The sequence below is a fragment of the Nelumbo lutea genome, chromosome 7 (assembly GCF_056320005.1).
Source record: "Nelumbo lutea isolate HS-2025 chromosome 7, American lotus-T2T, whole genome shotgun sequence".
In the NCBI taxonomy this organism is placed as follows: Eukaryota; Viridiplantae; Streptophyta; class Magnoliopsida; order Proteales; family Nelumbonaceae; genus Nelumbo; species Nelumbo lutea.
The window spans coordinates 3,636,890-3,659,559 of NC_142690.1; the positions used below are offsets into that span (position 1 = coordinate 3,636,890).

General features: G+C 45.2%; 1 protein-coding gene and 2 pseudogenes across 2 annotated transcripts; 2 read left to right on the forward strand and 1 right to left on the reverse strand.

Annotated features, from left to right (window-relative positions):
• The first annotated feature begins 6,838 nt into the window (after positions 1–6,838).
• Positions 6,839–9,531, forward strand: LOC148844691 (G-type lectin S-receptor-like serine/threonine-protein kinase LECRK3). Its single transcript, XM_088955427.1, has one exon. It carries the CDS (start codon positions 6,843–6,845, stop codon positions 9,267–9,269), a length of 2,427 nt encoding a protein of 808 aa, XP_088811553.1. The 5' UTR covers positions 6,839–6,842; the 3' UTR covers positions 9,270–9,531.
• A 1,445-nt stretch (positions 9,532–10,976) lies between these two features.
• LOC148844692 (G-type lectin S-receptor-like serine/threonine-protein kinase LECRK3) lies at positions 10,977–13,641 on the forward strand (annotated as a pseudogene).
• A 916-nt stretch (positions 13,642–14,557) lies between these two features.
• Positions 14,558–18,200, reverse strand: LOC148844693 (nuclear poly(A) polymerase 1-like; annotated as a pseudogene). The gene is made up of 9 exons (XR_016102473.1): positions 18,089–18,200; positions 17,812–17,925; positions 17,663–17,725; positions 17,231–17,561; positions 16,596–16,679; positions 15,555–16,511; positions 15,081–15,158; positions 14,859–14,952; positions 14,558–14,752 (listed from the first exon to the last, which is right to left on the reverse strand). The product of XR_016102473.1 is annotated as a nuclear poly(A) polymerase 1-like (transcript).
• Positions 18,201–22,670: the final 4,470 nt, after the last annotated feature.

Consider the following 22,670-nt stretch of genomic DNA (forward strand, 5'->3'; position numbering starts at 1 on the left):
AAACTTAATACTGACCCTTTAGTCAGACCCGTTAGACAGAAGAAACACAACTTAGCCCTAGAACGCTGGAGGGCGGTCGACGAGGAGGTCGAGAAGCTCCTCGTAGCAAACTTCATAAGGGAAGTCCATTACCCGAGTTGGGTGGCCAACCCGGTGTTGGTAAAAAAGGCAAGCGGCAAGTGGCGCATGTGCGTCGACTATACCGACCTGAACCGAGCTTGCCCGAAAGATTGCTTCCCCCTCCCCAGAATTGACCGCCTAGTGGACACGACCTCGAGAAACGAGTTGCTAAGCTTCCTGGACGCCTACTCGGTCTACAACCAAGTTAGGATGGACCAATCCGATGAGGAAAAAATCAGCTTTATAACCGAGTTCGGCCTGTATTGCTACAAGGTCATGCTCGTCGGACTAAAAAATGCCGGGGCGACTTTCTAAAGACTTGTAAATAGGCTATTTCGCTCCCTGATTGGTACGGAGATAGAGTGCTATGTAGACGACATGGTCGTCAAGACTCAGCTTTCACAAGAATTAATACAAGACTTAGATTCTGTTTTCCAAATCCTGCGTCAGTTTAGCATGAAATTGAACCCCAACAAATGTGTCTTCGGCATCACCTCGGGCAAGTTCTTAGGGTACATTGTCAATCGGCGCGGTATTGAGGCCAACCCGGACAAAATAAAGGCCATTCTAGATATGAGACCACATCGGAAAGTAAAAGAGGTTCAAAGGCTAAACGGCCGCATAGCCGCTCTAAGCCACTTCATGTCCAAATCAGCAGACCGCTGCCTACCCTTCTTCAAGGCAATCAAAGGCAAAGGGTTCGAGTGGACCCAGGACTGCCAGCTCGCGTTTGACGAACTAAAAGGTTACCTCGCTAGTGTGCTAAACTTAGCCCAGCCCGAGGTGGGCGAGGTCTTAGAACTGTACCTCTCGGCAAGCGACGAGGTGGTCAGTTCGGTACTAATAAAAGAAACAGACCGGGTCCAGCGACCCATCTATTATGTTAGTAAAATTTTGCAGGGAGTAGAGGCAAGGTACCCGGTCGACTGACGAAATGGGCCATCGAACTTAGCGAGTACGACCTCCAGTACAAACCGAGAACCACTATTAAGGCCCAAGCTTTGGCAGATTTTATCGCCGAGTGCACTTTCAGCCACGAAGCCCCACAGGTCGAGCCCGAGGTCCCCAGTTCGGGCAGACCCAGAGATCCCGAGACCATAGAGTCCGAACCCCATGAAGTAGCAGCCAGTGTTGCATCTCTCTTGGTCAGGCGAAGCGCGAACTGGGATGAGGAGCCCTGGATCCTTCACGTGGATGGTTCCTCGAACCGGCAAGGCAGCAGAGCGGGAATAGTCTTATGCGGCCCGGGTGGCACAAAATTAGAATACGCACTACGTTTTGAGTTCGCGGCATCCAACAATGAGGCAGAGTACAAAGCACTGATCGCCGAGCTGGACCTAGCGTGAAAGGTAAAGGCAAAACACTTGGTCATTTGCAGCGATTCTCAACTCATGGTCAACCAAGTTACCGGCGAGTACGAAGCACGCGAGCTCTCCATGATCGCATATTTGGCCAAAGTAAAAGAAGCCCTGCTCAACTTCCAGACACACATCATTAGGCAAATCCCGAGGTCAGAGAACACTGAGGCCGACGCCCTATCCCGGTTAGCCAGTACAAGTCACAACAATATGAGAACTGTGTACATAGAGGACTTACCTCGGCCTAGTATTCTCGGGGGGACAGAGGAGGTCGCTCCCGTCTTGGAGGCAGAGCCGAGCTGGATCGATCAACTCGCGAGCTTCTTGATAGACGGAACCCTCCCTACAGAACGCAATGCGGCCAAGAGGGTGCAGCGCCAAGCAGCCAAATACGTCATAATAGACGAACGGTTATACCGACGGTCGTACACGCTCCCCTACTTGCGTTGCCTGTGACCTGCCAAAGCCGAGTTCGTACTCCGTGACACTCATGAAGGCCTGTGCGGTGGACACTTGGGGGGCAGAGCACTCGCCCAAAAAGCACTTCGACAAGGATACTACTGGCCAACGATGAAGGCAGAAGCTGTCGAGCTCGTTAGAAAATGCGACAAGTGTCAGAAGCACGCCAATATCCACTATCAACCTGCCTCTGACCTCAAATACCTCGCCAGCCCGTGGCCCTTTGCACAATGGGGCATCGACCTCCTGGGGCCATTCCCACCAGCAACAGGTGAAAGAAAATTCCTAGTTGTTGCAGTAGATTACTTTACGAAGTGGATAGAAGCCGAACCTCTGACAACTGTTACGGCTCGAAACATACAGAACTTCTTTTGGAAGAACATAGTATGTCAATTCGGGTTACCTCGGGTACTAATCTCCAACAACGGCAAGCAGTTCGAGGATATCAAGTTCCAAGAGTGGTGCCAGAACATGGGGATTCGACAAAATTTCACGTCAATCGCACACCCGTAGGCAAACGGTCAGACGAAAGTAATGAACAGAGCCATCATGTGCGGACTGAAAGCACGTCTGGATCGAGCTAAGGGATTGTGGGCCGAAGAGCTACCAAGTGTCTTATGGGTTCACCGAACTACCGAAAAAACCGCCACGGGAGAAACCCCCTTCAACCTCACCTACGGCACTGAAGTAGTGATCTCGACGGAAATCGAAATACCAACATTGTGATTAGAAACATACGACGATCGGATGAACGGAGACGAGTTACGTACCAACCTTGACCTACTGGACGAGGTAAGGGACCTCGCGCACATCCGAGCAGCGGCATACCCGCAGCAGGTAGCTCGCTACTACAATAGCAGAGTAGAGCAACGAAGCTTCCGAGTCGGCGACTTGGTCCTTCGTAAGATTATGGTGCCCGAACCCGACATGGGCAAGCTTGGACCTAATTGGGAAGGGCCCTATAAAGTAAAAAGAGCGCTCGGGGGGCATACGAACTCGAAACCTTGGAAGGCAAACGAGTACCTCGAGCATGGAACATCGTGAACTTAATGCGATACTACCTATAAACCACCAAGCAAAGTGGACAAAATCAGGTCCTATGTGCCACGATGCAAGCCAAGAGGAACCTCGGCGTAGACAAGCAAAGAAGAGCATATTATCAGCTCGGCAAAAAACCAGTTCGCGGCAGAATAGACCGCGGAAATATAATAACACGGACAAAGTGGCAGACAAAGAATCAGTTCGGGGAAGAAGAGCACGGGGAAAAAGACATATTCCATTGCAAGAAACAGTACATTGGCCATCAGAAAGGACTTAAAAAAAAATTACATGCCCAGAGCCACTTCTTCGCCATTGGAAGGCACTTCAACAACACCCAAAGGCCCTGCCTCTCCTTCAGAGTCCGGCTCGCCATCGGCAGCATTGGCCATCTCCTGAGTTATACGCGAAGTGGATATGACACTTACATCGAGGTCGGGGTACATATTATGGATCATCCACCGGCTCAACTTGAACCCCCTCCTGTAAGAATCCACCATCAGATCATCAAAAAGCGGAGAGGCAATGTAGTCTTCAACTGCCTTCTTCTTGGCGTCTTCAATGCCTTGGGAAAAAATCTGTGTTCTCTCCCTGATGTCCTCTTGAAGATATTCGACTTGATGCTGCAAATCCAACTTCAAGTCCGCCATATGCTTGACAACTACCCCCATGGCCTCGGCGTCACGCTAAGACCTCGCCTGCCTGGCCATCGCGACGCGAGCAACCTCTTTAGCAGCGTAAGCAGCCGCCTCAGCAGCCCAGGTATTTGCCTCTGCAGCACGGAAAGCTTCTTCAGCAGCATGAGCGGCAGCCTCAGCAGCTTGCGCCTGTCGCGAGCTCCTCTCCACTTGGACCGCCAAGGCATGAATTGAAGAATTCACCTACCAAAAGAAACAAGTGAGCAAATAACAGCAGAAGCAACAGAATAAAAAAGGAAGACGAAATCTAACTTACCACCATGGCATGTGTTACGGCGCGGCAAGTGACCTGATTCAAGGGAAGATCGGTCCACGCTGCGACCTCCTCAGGAAAGTAGCGTCCCTACTCTTCTGAAGAGCGTAGTTCGGCGTCAACACGCTCCTAAACTCCCCTCGAGCTCCCGAGCTTGAGGGCCCAGCCCACGTATGAGCGAACCCGGAGTGAGCAGGAGCACTTGAGTATGCAGGAGCGCCCATATGAGTGGTCTCAGCATAAGGCGCCCCGACAGTTTCGTGCAACGGTGGAGTCACTTCGGGCTCCTTGGGCAGATCCTCCAGCGTATGGTCTGGAACTTGGGGCTCCTCATCCAGGGGCAGCTCGGTACGAGTTCGCTTGGCGACCCTCTTCCTCCTCTTCATACCTTGGAACAAACGCCCCCCACGAGTTCTCTCCGCGTCCACCTGCAGAAACGAGTTCGACATAAAAAAAAACGAAAAGAACAGAGCAAGCAAGAAAACCGCATAGCTAGAAACCTAGCCGAACTCAGGCCGGCTGCAATAAGCTTGGCCTCCGTTAAGTAGTGGTGGCACTTTAAACCTTGCCGTGCCCATTGCCGGAGGCCCTTCACTGTCTCTTTATCGAGAGTCACGCCTAAATCGGGAGCGACCTCACCCCACCCGGTCTGAAAGGGCCATCCTTGTGCACTTCGCACGCCAAAGTAGTCCCGCTTCCACGCTGAGACCTTATTAGGAAGATCGTGCAGAAGCTTAAAACCTTGGCGAGGAGAAAGGTAATACGCTCGTCTCCCCCCAGGAAGAGAACCCGCCTGTCTCTTGAGCATCAAGATAGAGGAGAATATCTCTAAGTCCAAGGGGAAGTTCTGCTCGCAAAAAAGGGAAACTGTCCCCACCAGGTTCCGAATAGAGTTCGGATGAAGCTGGCCAATGGTGACACTGAAGTGGTTTATGACTTCGACGAGAAGGGGATGGAAAGGAGTCGCAACCCCGCAGCGAGCTGCTCTCGAAAAATCTCGATCTCGTCAGGACCGTGTTCTCAAGGAAAGCTACCCGAAGGAATAAAATATGTGTACCCCCAGGAAGATCGTAAGACAGAAGTATGGATTGAAGCCTCTCAGGCGTCATGGTCGAAGGACCAAACCTGTCTAGCATCCGACCTCGGCGGGAGGTAGACGCCAAACTGCCCGAAGCGACTCGGCCTACTGGTTCATAGTCCTCAAGCTCCACCTCAGGATCACTGAGGTAGTCGGGGGACACGACTCGGTTGGTGGAACCTACGTCGGCCCTACTCGAAGAATCGTCTGAGCTATCAAAGCTAGACATTGGGGAAAAGATGGATTTAGGAAAGTACTCACCGGAAAGTTTGAAGAACAAGCCAAAGAACCGTGAAGACTGTATAACCAGCCTTGACGCGAGCTGGAAAAGACGTGGACGCGAGCTGAAAGGTTGGACGCGAACTCAGTAGACAAACCGATCAAGGTCCCCCACTATTTATAGTTACAGTAACAAAGAATCGATCGTCCAGACCGAAGATGATCCGACGACCCACGTTCTTATTGACCGCACAACCCTTAAGGTCGAGACGTGATTGGCGCACGTCTTTCCGAAAAAAGCGAAATGTCAGCGCAAATACAAATATGCCCGAAAGATTTAGTCATTTTAGATCCGATGGCCCACGTTTTTATCTATACCACTTATTAATATATTTATTGCCAAAGAGATTTTGAATAATTGGGTTTGGATTGGACACACCTAGGCTCGAAAGATTCAAAGATTTAGAATCATTTTAGAAAGAATGCAAATACAAATATGCATGGTTTTTAAAACTGAACTGGTTAGGAGTCCAGTTATTGGGTCGAACAGTCTGACTGTTCGAACCAAACGCTTGGCCCATTCTGACAAAAAAAAAAGGGTCAAAACCGTTCAAATGGTTAATTGCCCGGTTCAATGGTTTGCTGACCAAAATCAATGGTTTTGGGGGAAAATTTTTCCGATCCAATCTGGTTTTGAAAACCATGCAAATATGTATTGTGGGAAGAATGCAAATACAAAAATATGGACACTCCAATCTGATCTGTCTGAAGCCTTATACAGTATTTCTAAACCATATATTAGCTCAGTTTAGAAGGGGCAAAATCTTGTATTTTGTATGTATTTATATTGTACATATTTATACTTATACTCTTTCCAATCTGATCTTTCGGAAGCCTTATATGCAAATCAAAAGGTAAATTTCGTTTTCTTATTAGTAATGTCTCTTATGCATAAAAGGACATCAATCAAGGCATTAATTTAATTAATGACTATGCAAATTGCAAATGAATTATGAAATCGATAGTCCTCTTTAAAGGTACATAGGTTTAGGGTCGCATCCAAGTTTGAATTATATTCCAATACCTTTATATTCCATTTCTTTTTATGATTGAATCAAGACAAAATTTATGGTGTATGATAAGCAATCAGCGATAAAATGACATGTTACAACTAACATTTTATTTTAACATTGTTAAAGTGTTGATGGTAAATATACACTGATTCAATGTTAAACATATTTCTAATCCAGGTTGATGCAATTTAATAATATACGAACCAATGAACATTGACATTTGTTTTTAAATTTTGTTGTTTAAATAAAAGTGTTATCTATCAGTAAAGACTGGTGGCGCTCTGGTCAATGGAACGCGTTTCTGAGGACACGGCAGCCTCTGTCTGTATGCAGCCTCTGTCTGTCTGTCCTTCAATTTTCCATGGTCGCGTCCTAACTTTTTGGCTCTGGGGACACGGCAGGCAACCGCTTCCACAGTCCAACGCAATTGCAATTGACTTCCAACAAGTCCATAGTGAAGTCAATCAATAAAAATTTTTCTGATACTCTCTGTATAAGAAAACAGGCGATAATGTAATTGTAGACGACTGTACCACCTTCGATTCAATGGCTTCTGCTGCCTCTCTTCATCTTCTCTTCCTCTTGCTTTCTCTTCCTCTTCTACCCATTTTTGTAGCCGCTCAAACCAACGTGACCGTGGGTTTATCCCTCTCCGCTGCTGACAACAGTTCTAGCTGGCGCTCACCCTCCGGCGAGTTTGCATTCGGGTTTCGCCGTCTAGCTAACACCAACCTCTATCTGCTTGCCATTTGGTTCGATAAAATACCTGAGAAAACCATAGTTTGGTATGCTAGCGGAGATAAGCCTGCACCAGAAGGATCAAAAGTCGAGCTTACCAGCGACCAACTTGTGCTCAATGATCCTCAAGGCCAATTGATATGGAAGCAGCCTGACTCTCCACCAAACGCTGCCATCTCTTATGGTGCCATGCTCGACACTGGAAACTTCGTCCTCCTACCTGGTCCAAATTCTGGCTATGCATGGGAGAGCTTCAACAGTCCCACTGACACCATCTTGCCCACACAAACATTGCAGCTGGGTGGCCAGCTTTCCTCTCGACAGACGGGAACCAACTACTCCAGGGGAAAGTTCCAGCTCCGCTTTCTCGACGATGGGGATCTCGTGCTTAATACCGTAGGCTTGCCGACCAGCTTTTCTTATGGTGACTACTACGTTAGTGGCACGAAAGCTCAAGATCCAACAGATTCTGGTTATCAATTGGTGTTTGACGAATCTGGATACATGTATATACAGCGAAGAAACGGACAGAAATTTGATTTCAACAAAACAACGATACCCCAAATCCCAAATTACTATCACAGGGCAACGCTTGATTATGATGGGGTCTTCGTTCAATATTACCGCCGGAGGACCGGCGATGCAAGCTGGCAACAATTGTGGACAATTCCTGATAACATTTGTCTCGGAACTTTGAATGATTTGGGAAGTGGAGTCTGTGGATATAACAGCTACTGTATGCTAAAAGATAGCCGGCCTAGTTGTAACTGCCCCAGCAGATATTCCCTCGTGGATCCAAATAACCAGTTAAGTGATTGCAAACCAGACTTCTTACCAGATTGTATCGCGGAAGATGGATCAGGAAACAAAGAGGAGGAATTTCAGTTCCAGGTGTTGGATAGAATTGATTGGCCGACATCTGATTATGGAAGATTGGAGCCCATGAATCAATCAGAATGCCAAAATTCTTGCTTGCACGATTGCCATTGTGCGATTGCCATCCACAGAGGCCAGACATGTTGGAAGAAAAAGCTTCCACTCTCTAACGGGAGGTTCAAAGAGGATGACACTGCAAAAGCACTTGTTAAAATTAGAGTAACTGCTCCTCCTCCACCACCTTCTTCTCGCAATAATACTCATTGTCCTATAATTCCAGACGCAAAAGGGAAATATGAGAATAAGACATTAATCCTTACTGGGTCTCTGCTTTTGGGTAGCTCCGTATTTGTTAATTTTCTGTTTGGAGCTGCATGTCTTGTTCTTTTCACAAATCGCAAGAAACTGAAAACAGTTGAACCAGAAATCAGCGTCTTGGAAACAAACCTGCGTTCTTTTACTTACAAGGAGCTTGAAGAAGCTACCCAAGGATTTAGTGAAGAGATTGGTAGGGGTGCCTTCGGCATTGTTTATAAAGGGGTATTGGGAACACGTTCTAGATGTCTGGTCGCAGTGAAGAAGTTAGACAAAGTGGTTCCAAAGGGGGAGGAAGAATTCAAAACTGAAGTGAGAATCATCGGTCGGACCCATCACAAGAACCTAGTGCAATTACTTGGATATTGTATGGAGGGACAGCAGCGGCTATTGGTGTATGAGTTCATGAGCAATGGCACTTTCGCAAGCTTTCTTTTTGGAATTATGAGGCCTGATTGGAACCAACGTGTTCAGATTGCTTTTGGTATCGCAAGAGGACTCGTTTACTTGCATGAAGAATGCAGCACCCAGATCATCCATTGTGACATTAAGCCCCAAAACATACTTCTGGATGACCATTTCGCGGCCAGGATTTCTGACTTCGGATTGGCGAAGCTTTTGATGACTAATCAGAGTCGAACTCTTACATCCATCAGAGGAACCAAAGGGTACGTCGCACCTGAGTGGTTCCGCAACATGCCAATCACCGTCAAGGTGGACGTATATAGTTTTGGGGTCATGATGCTGGAGATCATCTGTTGCAGGAAAAGCGTCGAACAGGAGACGGTGGCCGATCATAGAGTAATTTTAACAGATTGGACTTGCGATTGCTATCAACAGGGAAGGTTAGATGAGCTGGTGGAGAACGATATGGATGCAATGAATGATATATGTCGTCTAGAGAGGTTAGTGAGGATTGCGATATGGTGCATTCAAGTGGAGCCATCGCTGAGGCCCACGATGAAGAAGGTCATTCAGATGCTAGAAGGCATTGTCGAAGTTCCTCTACCGCCATGTCCTTATCCTTATAGCTCTGTTAATTAGTTGAAAGCAGAAATCATGATCGACCCCTGTTACTACGTTCCAGGCAACAAATTCATGGTTGACTCTGGGATTACACTTACAGGCGTCCCCATCTTCTCTTCCCTTTAATTCTGAAATCTATTGTATATCTCCTATGTAACCACAATTATGCACTTCTTTCAGTTAACTTTTTTTCCTTTTCTTTGGGTGACGTAAGTATTCGAATGACTTGTATATAATCTTTGCTTACTCTCTTTCTTTCTTTCTTACTGTATCAAAAAAAATCATAGTATATAAAATTATATAGAATATTAAATGTATCAAATATCATGGTTTTTAAAACTGAACTGGTCAGGGGTCTGGTTACTGGGTCAAACGGTTTGATTGTTCGAATCGAACGTTCAATTCGTTCTAACAAAAAAAAAACGGTCAAAACCATTGAAACGGTTAACATCTGGGTTTACCGACCAAAATCAACAATTTTAGGGGAACATCTAGGTCAAACAGTTTATTTCTTTGACCACCCGGGTCAGTGGTTTTTTACCAATTCAACGTCTTTTTTTAATATAAAGAAAGCGGTCCATTCCAAAAGACCAAAACTGAACCCTGAGCCATGACCAATTCCTAGGTTAAGCAATCTAATCGTTTAGTCTGGATCCAGTTTTCAACATGGTGGATGGTACAACCATAGGACTGTCAATAGACCAGGTCTGGTTTGGGACAACCAGTACTATTCCCGAATGATAATTTAATTGGGACAAAACATAAACCCAAGACTTTCCTAATTAATTATTGGGATAATTGGGTCTGACCCAATAGACCTATATATATATATATATATAGTTTTATGCAAACAATAATTTAAAATTTGATTTTTGATAACATAACCTTAATAAAAATGACAATAAAAATAATAAATTATTTATATGTTAATAAATCAAGTATTTTTAAACAAAATGAGTTGTTATATTTTCTATCAAATTTACCTTTTAGACATAAAATATAATAAAAATTACAAAAAAACTAGAAAATTATTATATTTTATTTACAAAATAATTGCTTTGGGTCTGACTCGACCAGTTCAGTACAAGCAAGAACCAAAAATGATGTAACCGTTTCAGGTACAGCCAGCCCTACACAGCCAAGCTAAACCGAAAAAATCTAAATGGGCTACACTATTTCCGTTTGGTTGGTGGAAATAGGGGTGTGGAATCAGAATCAGTGCAACTGTTTGGTTGGGTGGAATCGGAGGCATTCCCCAATTTCGATTCCGATTTTAATTTCGACTGTGAGTCTGTGAATTTTGGACAATAAAACTCGCTCTCTAGAGATTTTGAAAAGTCAGGTAAGTTTAAGGAAAAATGTGAAAATTTTATGATAAATTTTAGATAATATGCTTTGAATTTATAGGTTATAGATTTCTAAGTTGAATTCCCCAAAGCCATAAGTTTTATCAAAAACAGCTAAAAAAATATCATATTTGGACGAAAACTCCTTCATCGACCTTAAATATCTAAGCAGTCGGTAAAGACAACAGTCTCGGCTCTCTGAAGAAGTTAGTTTTTTTACTTTCTTTTTCCCGCGTTGAAGAAGTCAGTAGCTGTTACCTGTTAGAACTTAGAACCTTATGAGTTGCTGCTCCTCCCCACTCCCCAGAAGTCAGTCGTAAGGCAGCCGACTCCAAAGATAACTAATAGACCACACATTCCAGGAAGTACCCATTTACGCATGTATGGAAATTTTTTATTATTAGATTTTAGGGTCATCATCATCATCCCCAAAGGCGGAAGAAGTTCGTCTACTGTGCACGATTTTATTTCCAGCACAGTTCATCTGAGAGGCTTCTTGCTTCTCTCGCTTTCTACCGTCGCCCAATCCTATCGTAACATAAGCTTAGGCTCATCTCTTTACGCCGGCGACGACAATTCGTCATGGGTTTCACCATCTGGTGATTTCAGGCCATTGGAGCAAGAGGCTTCTTGCTTGCCATCTGGTTTGATAAAATACCCGATAAAACAATAGTTTGGTCGGCCAACCGAGACGAGCTGGTGCAGACAGGATCAAAAGTCGAGCTGACCACGGACGGCATGCTTGTACTTAAGGACCCTCTAGGCCGAGAGAGATATGGAACGCTGAATTCTTCAAGAATGGAGTGAGTTATGCTGCCACGCTCGACACCGGGAACTTCGTCCTCGTAGACCAAAATTCTGTTACCATGGGAGAGTTTCAATTTACCCACTGACACCATATTCCCTGCACAAACATTAGATCGAGGGAGCCGTCTTGTTTGTCCTCAATCAGAAACTGACTACTCAGGCGGGAAGTTCCAGCTAGCTCCGAATGCAGAGAGACGGTAACCTCGTGCCTTACCCCATGGCTTTCCCAACAGATAAGGTTTACCACGCTTACTGTAGGAACTGGCTCTCAATTGGACTTCAATCAATCCGCTTACATTTACCTAACGCTAACAAATGAAAGCCTACTGCACTTTCCACCAGCAAACACAGTTTCCTTATCAACACTAGACCCATACCAAAGAGCTACTCTTGATTATGATGGAGTTTTCAGGCATTAGGTATACCCAAAATCCACCAGACAAAGTAACAGAAGATGGTCCAGTGTGTGGTTCATGCCTTCAAATATCTGCACGCAAATTACGGGGGTATTACGGCAGTGGTGCTTGTGGGTTGAACAGCTACTGCATTTTTTATTAAGAGAGCAAGAAGCCCAATTGTGAATATCTACCTGGGTATACCTATTTGGATCCCAATAACAAGTGGAACAGATGCAGGTAGAACTTTGTTCCACAAAGTTGTGAAGGGGGATCACAAGAAACCACCCTGTTTGACCTGAGGCCGATGTCTAACACTGACTGGCCGGAGGGCGATTATGATGCATTTGAAGCGGATGAAGAGTGGTGCAAACAAGCGTGCTTGAATGACTTTCAGCGCAGTTGCCATTCCCAGAGATGGGAACTGCTGAAAAAAAAAACTCCCGCTCTCAAACGGAAGGACAGATCCAAGTTCTGGGGGAAAAGCTCTCATTCAAAGTACGCAGGGATAATTCCTCCTCAGAGTGCGCATTCCCGCGTGCAGAAAAGAAAAACCCATCGACTTTGATCTTCCCGTGGTTGTTGCTTTTGGGAGGATCTGTGTTTCTGAACTTCGTGTTTATAACAGAAAAGAGTAATGAAAAAAAAACCCGAACCGTACCATGTCATGCCAGAGATGAATCTGCGTAGTTTTAGCTACAAAGAATTAGAAACTACAAATGGGTTCAAGGATGTATTGGGTATTGGTGCTTTTGCAACAGTTTATAAAGGGAGCCTAGCAGCTAGCAAGAGGAACCATGTTGCAGTGAAGAAGTTTGACAATATGGTGAAGGGAAATGAGAAGGAATTCGACGTCGAGGTATTTGCGATTGACCGGACCAACCACAAGAATCTGGTCCAACTTCTAGGATTCTTCAATGAAGGGCAACACCGTCTTCTGGCATACGAATTCATGAGCAGTGGCTTTTTAGCAACCTTTCTCTTTGGAAGCTTAAGGCCTAACTGGAATCTGTTGGAGCAACGGAAGTGTGGTAGTAAAAATCAAAGGAAGAACCAAAAAATCTGTAGAAGAGAAAATGAATATAGAATGAAGATCAGAAGAGAAGAAGATGAAAAGCCGTACAGTTGTGGGTTTGACTTGGTTCTTAGCTTATTGAGCTCTGTTACAAAAGTTTCAGATTAATTTTATTTTTACAGTTTAGACCTTTCAACTCTAAAATCCGAGGGAGACAAAATATAAAAGAAAATTACAAAATTAAGAACTAGAGAGTGCAGATATATTGCACTTGAAAACGAAAGAGGGCTCATTTACCTGAATGATGAATGGAAAACCTAGATCATCCATTGTGACATAAAGCCTCAAAACGTCCTTCTAAACGACTCACTTACAGCAAGAATTTCTGATTATGGATTGGCAAAGCTTTTGAAAGCCGACCAGAGACAAACTAGAACAGGCATAAAGGGAACCAAAGGGTATGTCGCTCCCGAACGGTTCAAGAGCAGGCCCATCAGAGTGAAGGTGGACGTTTATAGCTATGGGGTGATGCTGCTAGAGATTGTTTGTTGCAGAAGGAATGCGGAAACGAAGCTGGAGGATGAAAACACGGTGATACTGACTAGGCTTGTGACTGCTACATGGGAGGGAGTCTGGGCTTCTTAGTGGAGAACGAGGAGGAAGCAACTAGTGACATGAGAAGGTTGGAGAAGCTTGTGAGGATGGCAATGTGGTGTATTCAGGAGGATCCATCTCTAAGACCTACCATGAAAATGGTCACACACATGCTGGAAGGAACTCTTGAAGTTTCTGACCCACCGCATCTTTCTTCATCTTCCTTAGCTTAATTAATTTAATTTGTTGATATATGTACTTGGGGTATATGATCAAAGGATGGACTTGCATATCTAATACTCTTGGAATGAATGTTATATTTCAATATTCAAAGAATGTTATTAATTTCTTAAAATAATGTTCAGTTATAGTGGACCACTACTTTTACCCAATCACTATTCACGCATAACCCGATGGATTCTATATGCACCAATACGTTGCAATACTTTGAACCTTCATATCCATTGTTAAATTACGAATACTTAAATCATTCCTCAACATTTTAATCTGCCCCTAGCCCTTCTAACCCCTTCAACTTGTAACCGATAGAGCAGGAATCTTGTCTATTTTCTCTCGTTTTATTATTCATTAGAGCTGCTCCTAGGTTACCAACTGAGGGGTGGCTCAATTGTTTGAGCCAGCAGAAATGTGGATTTGATTCCTACAACCACCGACTTTGGGGGGCCGAGGGTTTATTAATGTGGTGCCACATTATTCGAACGGCCGTGGGGGATTCGGGCGCATCACCGAAATACCAAAACAAAGACAAAAAAGAACCTACTCCAAGGTTCCTTCCTAAAATCACTTCATTTCTGACCCTACATTTTATTCTCACTGCCCAAAACCCGGCTCCATATTATAGGCAACCCAAAACCCTGCTCCATATTATAGCCAACCCAAAACCCTGCATTCAGTACACATTGTACATGTATTTACCATGGCAAGACAGCTTGTTCCTTCTCCCTGCATCCACTAACCAGTAATTGGACAAATTCATTCAGTCGCAGACACAAGAATGGAGTAAACCAAAACGTCCAAAAGAGATCCCTTATCCAATGGACCATTAAACATGCAGCCGCAGACGTGATAAAAGTAACCAATCGCACATCCATAGATCCATCATCCATTCATGCACACGTACATAAAGAGTTAAAGCAATATCAATTTTTATTTAATTGAAAATTAACGTTTTATGGGAGGAGAGATCTGCGCAACACATCACCAACCGCCAACTCAAGGAAGACCTCCATTAAGAATTGACTGCCGGTTTTTTTTACAGGTTAAAACACTTACCCCACGGCCCTCAAGAGGGATTCCTCGACAGTTCTCAGTAGGAGGGCACCTCTATCATATGTGGACGTGGGCATTACAAGAAAATATTAAAAGTGAAAAAAAAGAGGAAAAAAAAAAGAAAAAAAAAAAAAAAAAAAAAGAATTTACAGTGGCTGACCATGTATAAAGACAAGTAGAAAAACTCATCCAGCTACATGTCTTAGTTTCATGTGCTTTTTCTGGTAGTTGTCGCCACAGATGTCAGGCTCAACCTGCAAAAATTACAATAAATATGTAAAAAAATCCAAACAAACACCAATATGATTCATTGTCTTCCATACTAAGTTCAACAAAGAATAAACCCAAAATTTGCATTCCCGTTTTTTATTGATCACTGTACCTAATAAGCAGCTTGCGCTGGGGCATGGATGTAGATGCTGGCATTGCATTAGAGAACCAACGGTACTTGTGATTTTAACTGAAAAATATGGCACACCCACCAGTTATGCTTTGATGATGTATTATATAAATGCGAGTTTCGTATCTTTAAATGCTGCTTTGCTGTTTCTCAAAATCATCAGTTAAAGTACCATATAATGGAAACTTAATGTAGCATTCCCTAGTTAGTTGAATAAATTTTAGGAGGAAAAGGATTGCATCAAGTGAATGCGGGTTGGCTGGTAAAATAATTCTACATTTGATATGATGTGCAACATAACAGAGAAATGGCTTTGCTGGTGGGGGAGTTAAGACAGTTTACCTCCCCCCCCCCTCTTGTAATTAAAGTTTCAGTCTTAATAAAATTTTCTGTTACTGGTGAAAAAAAAAAGAATGTAGAAATTTTTAAAGGAAAAGGATTGCAAGGCTGGCAAACCTCAAGCTCCTCCAAGCCTCCATTCTGAATAAATCCAGCTGGTGAACATATTCCATTTACTGCTGCAGCTCTAACATTTTCTGCCAAAGATTCCGAGGAGATGCCTTTCCTGCTCACTCCAAATACTTTGACTTGATCAGTTGATCCAATATCATCTTCTAGTTCATCAAGCTCCTCTAGGAAACCCTGCTGACTAACGGATGGACCAGAAGCAATCTTCTCGATTGCAAGCTTTTCTGCCTCCTTGGAGCATACCAAATCAGAATTAGTAGAGGAAGGTTTAACCAGTGGGCTGCATCTAACAGATCCCTCAGTTTCACCACCATGAGAAGGAACCCCAGTGAGACATGTAGCACTTATTGGGCTGTCCCCTAACTTATTTTCATGCTGTCCTCTTTCTCTTACCTCAGATGGTGCATCATAAAACGTAGCAGTAGTGCAGGTACTAGCAGTGGGTGAGCTATGACTTACAGATCCTTCAGTAGTAGTTACTGACAAAAGTTTGGCAGCTCTTGGATTATTTTCATCATTGTCATCGCCCAATCTTCTCTTTCTTATATCATCTGCTACACCCATGGCACCTACTGCACTTTCACATGATTTGCTAGCTTGAACAGAATTGCAAAGCTTCAGATTTGAAACTGGCTTACCCTCCCCATCTTCTTTAGCAGGACGGGAAGGGCGAATTCCACCAGGAAAGACAAAGAGAGGAATTTTCCTTCGCTTTATATGAGACACATGGATCTCCATTCCAGGTTTCCATAAAGTGTACATACCAACAGAAAGCTTGAACTCCTCTACAGTTGCCCTAATATCAAATTGCTTCCCTTCATGCACAGAAACACCTTGTTTTCTTGAAAGGCCCATGAAGTAACTACAGTGGAATGGTCTTGATTTGTCTGAGAAGTCACCAGGATGCGGATGGCATTGAAGCATTCCAAATGTATGTCTCTCAATCTAGGTTGAGCATAAAAGGAAAATTAGAAACGAATATGTTGTTATACACTGGCCAAAGAAACCAACACCATAAGTGACAACCACCTTTAATGTAAGCTGCCGAAGTCGGGATTCAACCCAACCTTTCCACTTCCTCAAGTCATCGTCGTTCTCAGCACTGATGTCAATCTGCAGGTAATTTTTATATGCTTCAAAGAAAGGGTAAGGCTCAAAGAGAGCATTCCATTGACTGCAGGTGTTTACCCACATCAATTCAGAAAAGAACTTAAGGGGCTTGAAATTCTATGCAGATGGATGCCAATATTCCATCCCCCCCCCCTCCCCCACAAAGAGAGCATTCCAGTCAGCCTTGTTTTTCTCCATTGACTGCAGGTGTTTACCCACATCAATTCAGAAAAGAACTTAAGGGGCTTGAAATTCTATGCAGATGGATGCCAATATTCCATCCCCCCCTCCCCCACGCCCCCCCCCCCCCCCCCCCAAAACCGACTCCTCTGACTGTTGACATGGTTATGCTACACTATTTTGTTTAACATGGATTGCACAAGAATGCATTTTCTCCTACTTACAAACACCCAATGTCCTTTTGACAAATCAAATAATTTAATGGATATGCTTTCAAACATAAAAGTACTTGTCAGAAGAATCTAATAAGGACAAGCAATTCCCAATGCGCATGCTTTCCTCAACTCGCATAAGTCGAAAACCTAGGAACATACCTCACAAATTTCATTTCCTCTCTGGAACTCTTCTGTCATAACACGCAATGTACTCGATGAAACATTGTAGCTGGAGTTCATGCAAGGATAAGCAGGAGTAATTATGGGCATCTGGTGAAGCCTGTCACGGTAATTTTTTCTTGGATCCCAAACAGGAAGACCCAAAGATCCTTCTTCTATGGCACACAGCATGACTGGATTTGGCCAACGCCACCGGGTAAAAACCCTGAAGAAACGAGAAACCAACATACTTGGTAGTGCATTTGGGTATAGCTGGCATATACGAGCAACAAGCAATGCCCATGTTTATACCACCAAGAAACCCTGCCACCTGGTCATGGAAGAGAGAGAGGGAGGAGAGAGAATGTGACCAATATATAATAGAATAATGGAATGAATAATGAGATGAACATCTGCAAGAGCCTCCATTACATTTGAATAGACTCCACGGCGTTTTGCCCAAAACCTCATGCATCTTAGTGTTGTACGGAAATTCTACGTCAGACAAAGCAGAGACATGAAATCATTCAAAGGGAATTCACTAACGGATACCCACATATGCATATTAAAGCAATCAAGACCTGAATATTTGGTACCAAACGCAGAATCCGATCGGTCACTCTGCATCCATTGAGACTACGAACTGTCTGTTCATCTGCATTCTGTAATATACTGTCTTGTGAAATATCTAAGTCCTGCAACAAAATAACACTGTTTGAAACAGATTTACCAAATGCATTTTGGTAGGGATACACTTAAATTATGAAGCATTAAAACGCCAATTTAATAAGGTCAGCTAGAATATTTAGATTTGGCAACGTCCCAGTTCAGAACATGCTATTGTGGATCGATACAGACACAATAATTAGCCTTGGACATACGAATGGCAACGGGGCGGGGCACCCCCTCCCCGTCCCCGCCCTGAAGTCACTATACCTTGCCCCGTACCTGCCTCATCCTCGATGGTGGGGCGAGTTCAGGGTGGGACATCCATTCTCCATCGGGGGAATGGATATACGATATAGGAATTTGGGGGTATTTTAGAATTGAATTATAATACTTTAGGGGTAATTCAAAAATAAAATTATGGGAACCTAAGATTTTAAAAATTTAGGAAAAATTTAGAGATATTTTAAATATCAATATTAATCCTAGAGATATTTTATTAATTTACCTTCGGGTTTGGGAAATTATATACAAAACCCATCCCTGCCCCGTACCCGGTTCGGGGAAAATTATTTTCCCTGTCCTCGCCCCGTCCTTGTTTAGGGTCGGGGAAAACCCGCCCCGTTCGGGGTGGGGTGGGGCCCTGGTTTTACGAGGGAAATTGCCATCCCTACTTGGACATGGATTCAATATGTCAAACAGAAATAATGATTATAGTCAGTCTCCTCTATCCAGGTGAACTCCTACGAATCTTATAGTTTTTTTTTTTTTTGCCGGGCTTATTTGTTCTCGTTTTGGCAGGTGAACTCCTCTATCCACGCTCTGGCAGTCCAGGTGGAGAGGGGCTTGAAGCAAGTGCAAGCTGCTGAAGAGGCTTCCCGCGCTGCGCAAGTCGAGTTAACGAGGTCTCGGAGGGACAACGAGGCCTTAGGATTGGTGGTGAAACACATGGAGCTGGACCTGGAGCATCAGGTCGGGTATCTTCAGGATGATATCAGGGAGATGACTGAGATCTTCTCTCAGGCTGTTGAGGAGGCGAAGGTGAAGGTCGTTAACGATTACATCGCCTCGTCGCGCTTTGGCGACGTGATGGTGGGCTCGTACAGAAGGGGTTTCAAGTTGAGCCGATGGATGTTAAGGAATACATACCCCGAGCTCGACATTAGTGCCATAACCACTTCGCGCATCACTCCGGAAATGGCTGCCACAGCTGATGATGACGCAGATTCCGAAGGCGAAGCGGAACCTTTGGGTATTGTCAAAGTCCCTTCTGAAGGCGAGGAAGATGTACCTCCGGGCCTGTGAGCTCGTCGTTGTTTTTTTTTTTTTTGGAATGAAATGTAAACAAGATTATTTTGCAATGAATAGTCCCCCTTTTTTGGCAAATTGTTGAGTCATTTTCTCTTTTCGCCGAGCTAACTATGTTGCCGAACTTCTAGACTTAGGCCCCGAGGCGAGTTAACATAGTAAGGCTATATGCCCGACCTGTTCTCTACCCGGGTTAGTTTACATAAGCTGAATTGGGCCCTGGGCTATGCACCTCAGGATCCCTACTCGTGCAGCTTGCTTCGTTGATGAGGTGCCGAGGTCATCTTTAGCTCGGTATTCCGGCCCTTACGGTGCCGAGGTCCTTGTTAGCTCGGCATTCTGGGCCTTAGGGTGCCGAGGTCTTAGTTAGCTCGGCATTCTAGCCCTTAGGCTCTAGTAGTGGCTCATGGTCTGCTTAGTTTGATCATTTATAGGTAAAATCGTCTTAAGTTGACGATGTTCCATGCCTGGGGTATCTGTTTACCTTCCAGGGTCTCGAGCTCGTATGCTCCCCCGAGTGCTCTCTTTACTCGGTAGGGTTCTTCCCAGTTCGGCCCGAGTTTGCCAACGCTGGGCTCAGGTACCATGACCTTGTGGAGATCCAGGTCGCCAACGCAGAAGTTTCGTCTCTTAACTCTAGCATTGTAGTACCGAGCTACCCTTTGCTGGTACGCTGTGGTCCTGATGTATGCAAGGTCCCTCACCTCGTCAAGTAGGTCGAGGTTGGTACGTAGCTCATCGTTATTAGTATTGTCGTTGTATGCTTCTAATCGAAGTGAGGGGATTTCGATTTTGGCTGGGATGACTGCCTTCATGCCATAAGTGAGGTTGAAGGAAGTTTCTCCAGTGGTGGTCTTCTCTGTAGTTCGGTATGCCGATAGGACACTGGGCAGCTCATCTGCCCATAACCCTTTAGCTCGGTCTAGCATGGCTTTTAGTCCGTGGAGGATAGCTCTGTTCATGACTTCTGCCTAACCGTTTGCTTGTGGGTGCGCAATCGATGTGAAGTTTTGCCTGATCCCCATGTCTTGGCACCACTCTTGGAATTTGATGTCCTCAAACTGCTTGCCATTATCGGAGATCAGCACCCGAGGTAGCCCTAAGCGGCACACTATGTTCTTCTAGAAGAAGTTCTGGACATTTTGAGCTGTAATGGTTACGAGAGTTTCAGCTTCAACCCACTTGGTGAAGTAGTCTACTGCCACTACTAGGAACTTCCTTCCTCCTGTTGCTAGCAGGAATGGCCCGAGTAGGTCGATACCCTATTATGCGAAGGGCCATGGGCTGGTGAGGTACTTGAGATCGGCGGCGGGATAGTGGTGAATATTGGCATGCTTTTGGCACTTTTGGCACTTCCTGACTAGCCTGACGACGTCTGCTTTCATTATTGGCCAATAGTACCCCTATCGTAGTGCTTTCTGAGCGGCGGCCCTGCCCCCAGGTGTCCTCCACATAGGCCTTCATGAATGTCGCGGAGTACGAGCTCAGCTTCGGGAGGTCACAAGCAGCGTAGGTAGGGGAGCGTGTAGAATCTTCAGTACAGTCGTCCGTTTATCATGACATACTTGACTGCCTGGCGCTCTACCCTCCTGGCGGCGTTGCGTTCTGTGGGGAGGGTTCCATGTAGTAGGAAGCTCGCGAGTGGATCAATCCAGCTCGATTCTGCTTGGGCGACAGGAGCGACCTCCTCTGCTCCCTAGAGAATGCTAGGACGAGGTAAGTCCTCTATGTACACAGTTCTCATGGTGTTGTCACTAGTGCTGCCAGCTGGGACAGGGCGTCAGCCTCAGCGTTCTCTGACCTCGGGATTTGCTTGATGAAGTGTGACTGGAAGCTAAACAGCGCCTCTTTTACCTTTGTCAAGTAGGCGATCATAGTTGGCTCGTGGGCTTCGTATTCCCCTGTAACTTGGTTGACCACAAGCTGGAAATCGCTGCAGATAACTATGCGTTTTGCCTTTACCTCATGCGCCAGAGCTAGCCCGGCTATCAACACCTCGTATTCGGCCTCATTGTTAGATGCCGTGAATTCAAAGCGTAGCGCGTACTCCAGTTTTGTGCCACTCGGACCGTGGAAAACTATACTGGCTCCGCTGCCCCACTGATTTGAGGAGCCATCTACGTGAAGGATCCAGGGCTCTTCATCTCAGTTCGCGTCCGGCCTAACTAGGAGAGATACCGAACTGGGTGCGACCTCACGGGGCTCAGACTCAACTGGCTTGGGAGCACCGAGCTCACCCGAACTGGGGGTCTCATGCTCAATCGGACTGAGGACCTTCGAGCTGAACGTGCATTCAACAACAAAATCTGCCAAGGCTTGAGCTTTGATAGCGGTTCATGGCTTGTTCTAGAGATTGTACTCACTGAGTTTGATGGCCTACTTCGTCAATCGACCGGAGATCTCGGGCCTGAGTAATACTTGCCTCAAGGGTTTGTCGGTGAGGACGATGATGGTATGGGCTTGGAAGTACGAAGGGAGTTTGCGGGCTGTAATGACCAGCGCATAGGCTAGCTTTTCTATCTCCGGATACCTCGTTTCTGCTCCCTGCAATATTTTACTAACATAGTAGATGGGTCGTTGGACCTGATCTGCTTCCTTTACCAGTACTGAACTAACCACTTCGTCGCTTGCCAAGAGGTACAATTCTAAAACATCGCCCTCTTCAGGCTACGTCAATACTGGGATACTGGCGAGGTATCTTTTGAGCTCGTCAAATGCGAGCTGGAATTTTGGGTTCCACTCGAACCCTTTGTCTTTTATTGCCTTGAAGAAGGGCAGGCAACGGTTTGCTGATTTAGACATGAAACGACTCAAAGCGGCTATTCTGCCGTTTAGCCTCTGAATCTCTTTCACTTTTCGGGCTGGTCTCATATCTAGGATGACTTTTATCTTGTCCGGGTTGGCCTCAATACCGCGTCGGTTGACGATATACCCTAGGAACTTACCCAAAGTGACACCGAAGACACACTTATTTGGGTTTAGTTTCATGTTAAATTGACGCAGAATTTGAAAGATAGAACGCGATCTTGTATCAATTCATGCGAAAACTATGTCTTGACGACTATATCGTCTACATAACATTCTATCTTTGTGCCAATTAAGGGTTGAAACAACTTATTCACAAACCTTTGAAAGGTTGCCCTAGCATTTTTTAGTCCAAAGGGCATAACCTTGTAGCAGTACAGGCCGAACTCGATTACAAAGGCAGTTTTTTCCTCGTCGGCAGAGTCCATCCTGATTTGGTTGTAGCCCGAGTAGGCATCCAGGAAGCTTAGCAACTCGTGTTCCGAGGTCGCGTCCACTAGGCGGTCAATCCTGGGGAGGGGGAAGCAATCTTTCGGGCAAGCTCGGTTCAGGTCGGTGTAGTCGACGCACATGTGCCACTTGCCGTTCGCCTTTTTTACCAGAACGGGGTTGGCTACCTAGCTCTGGTAATGAACTTCCCTTATGAAGTCTGCTGCGAGGA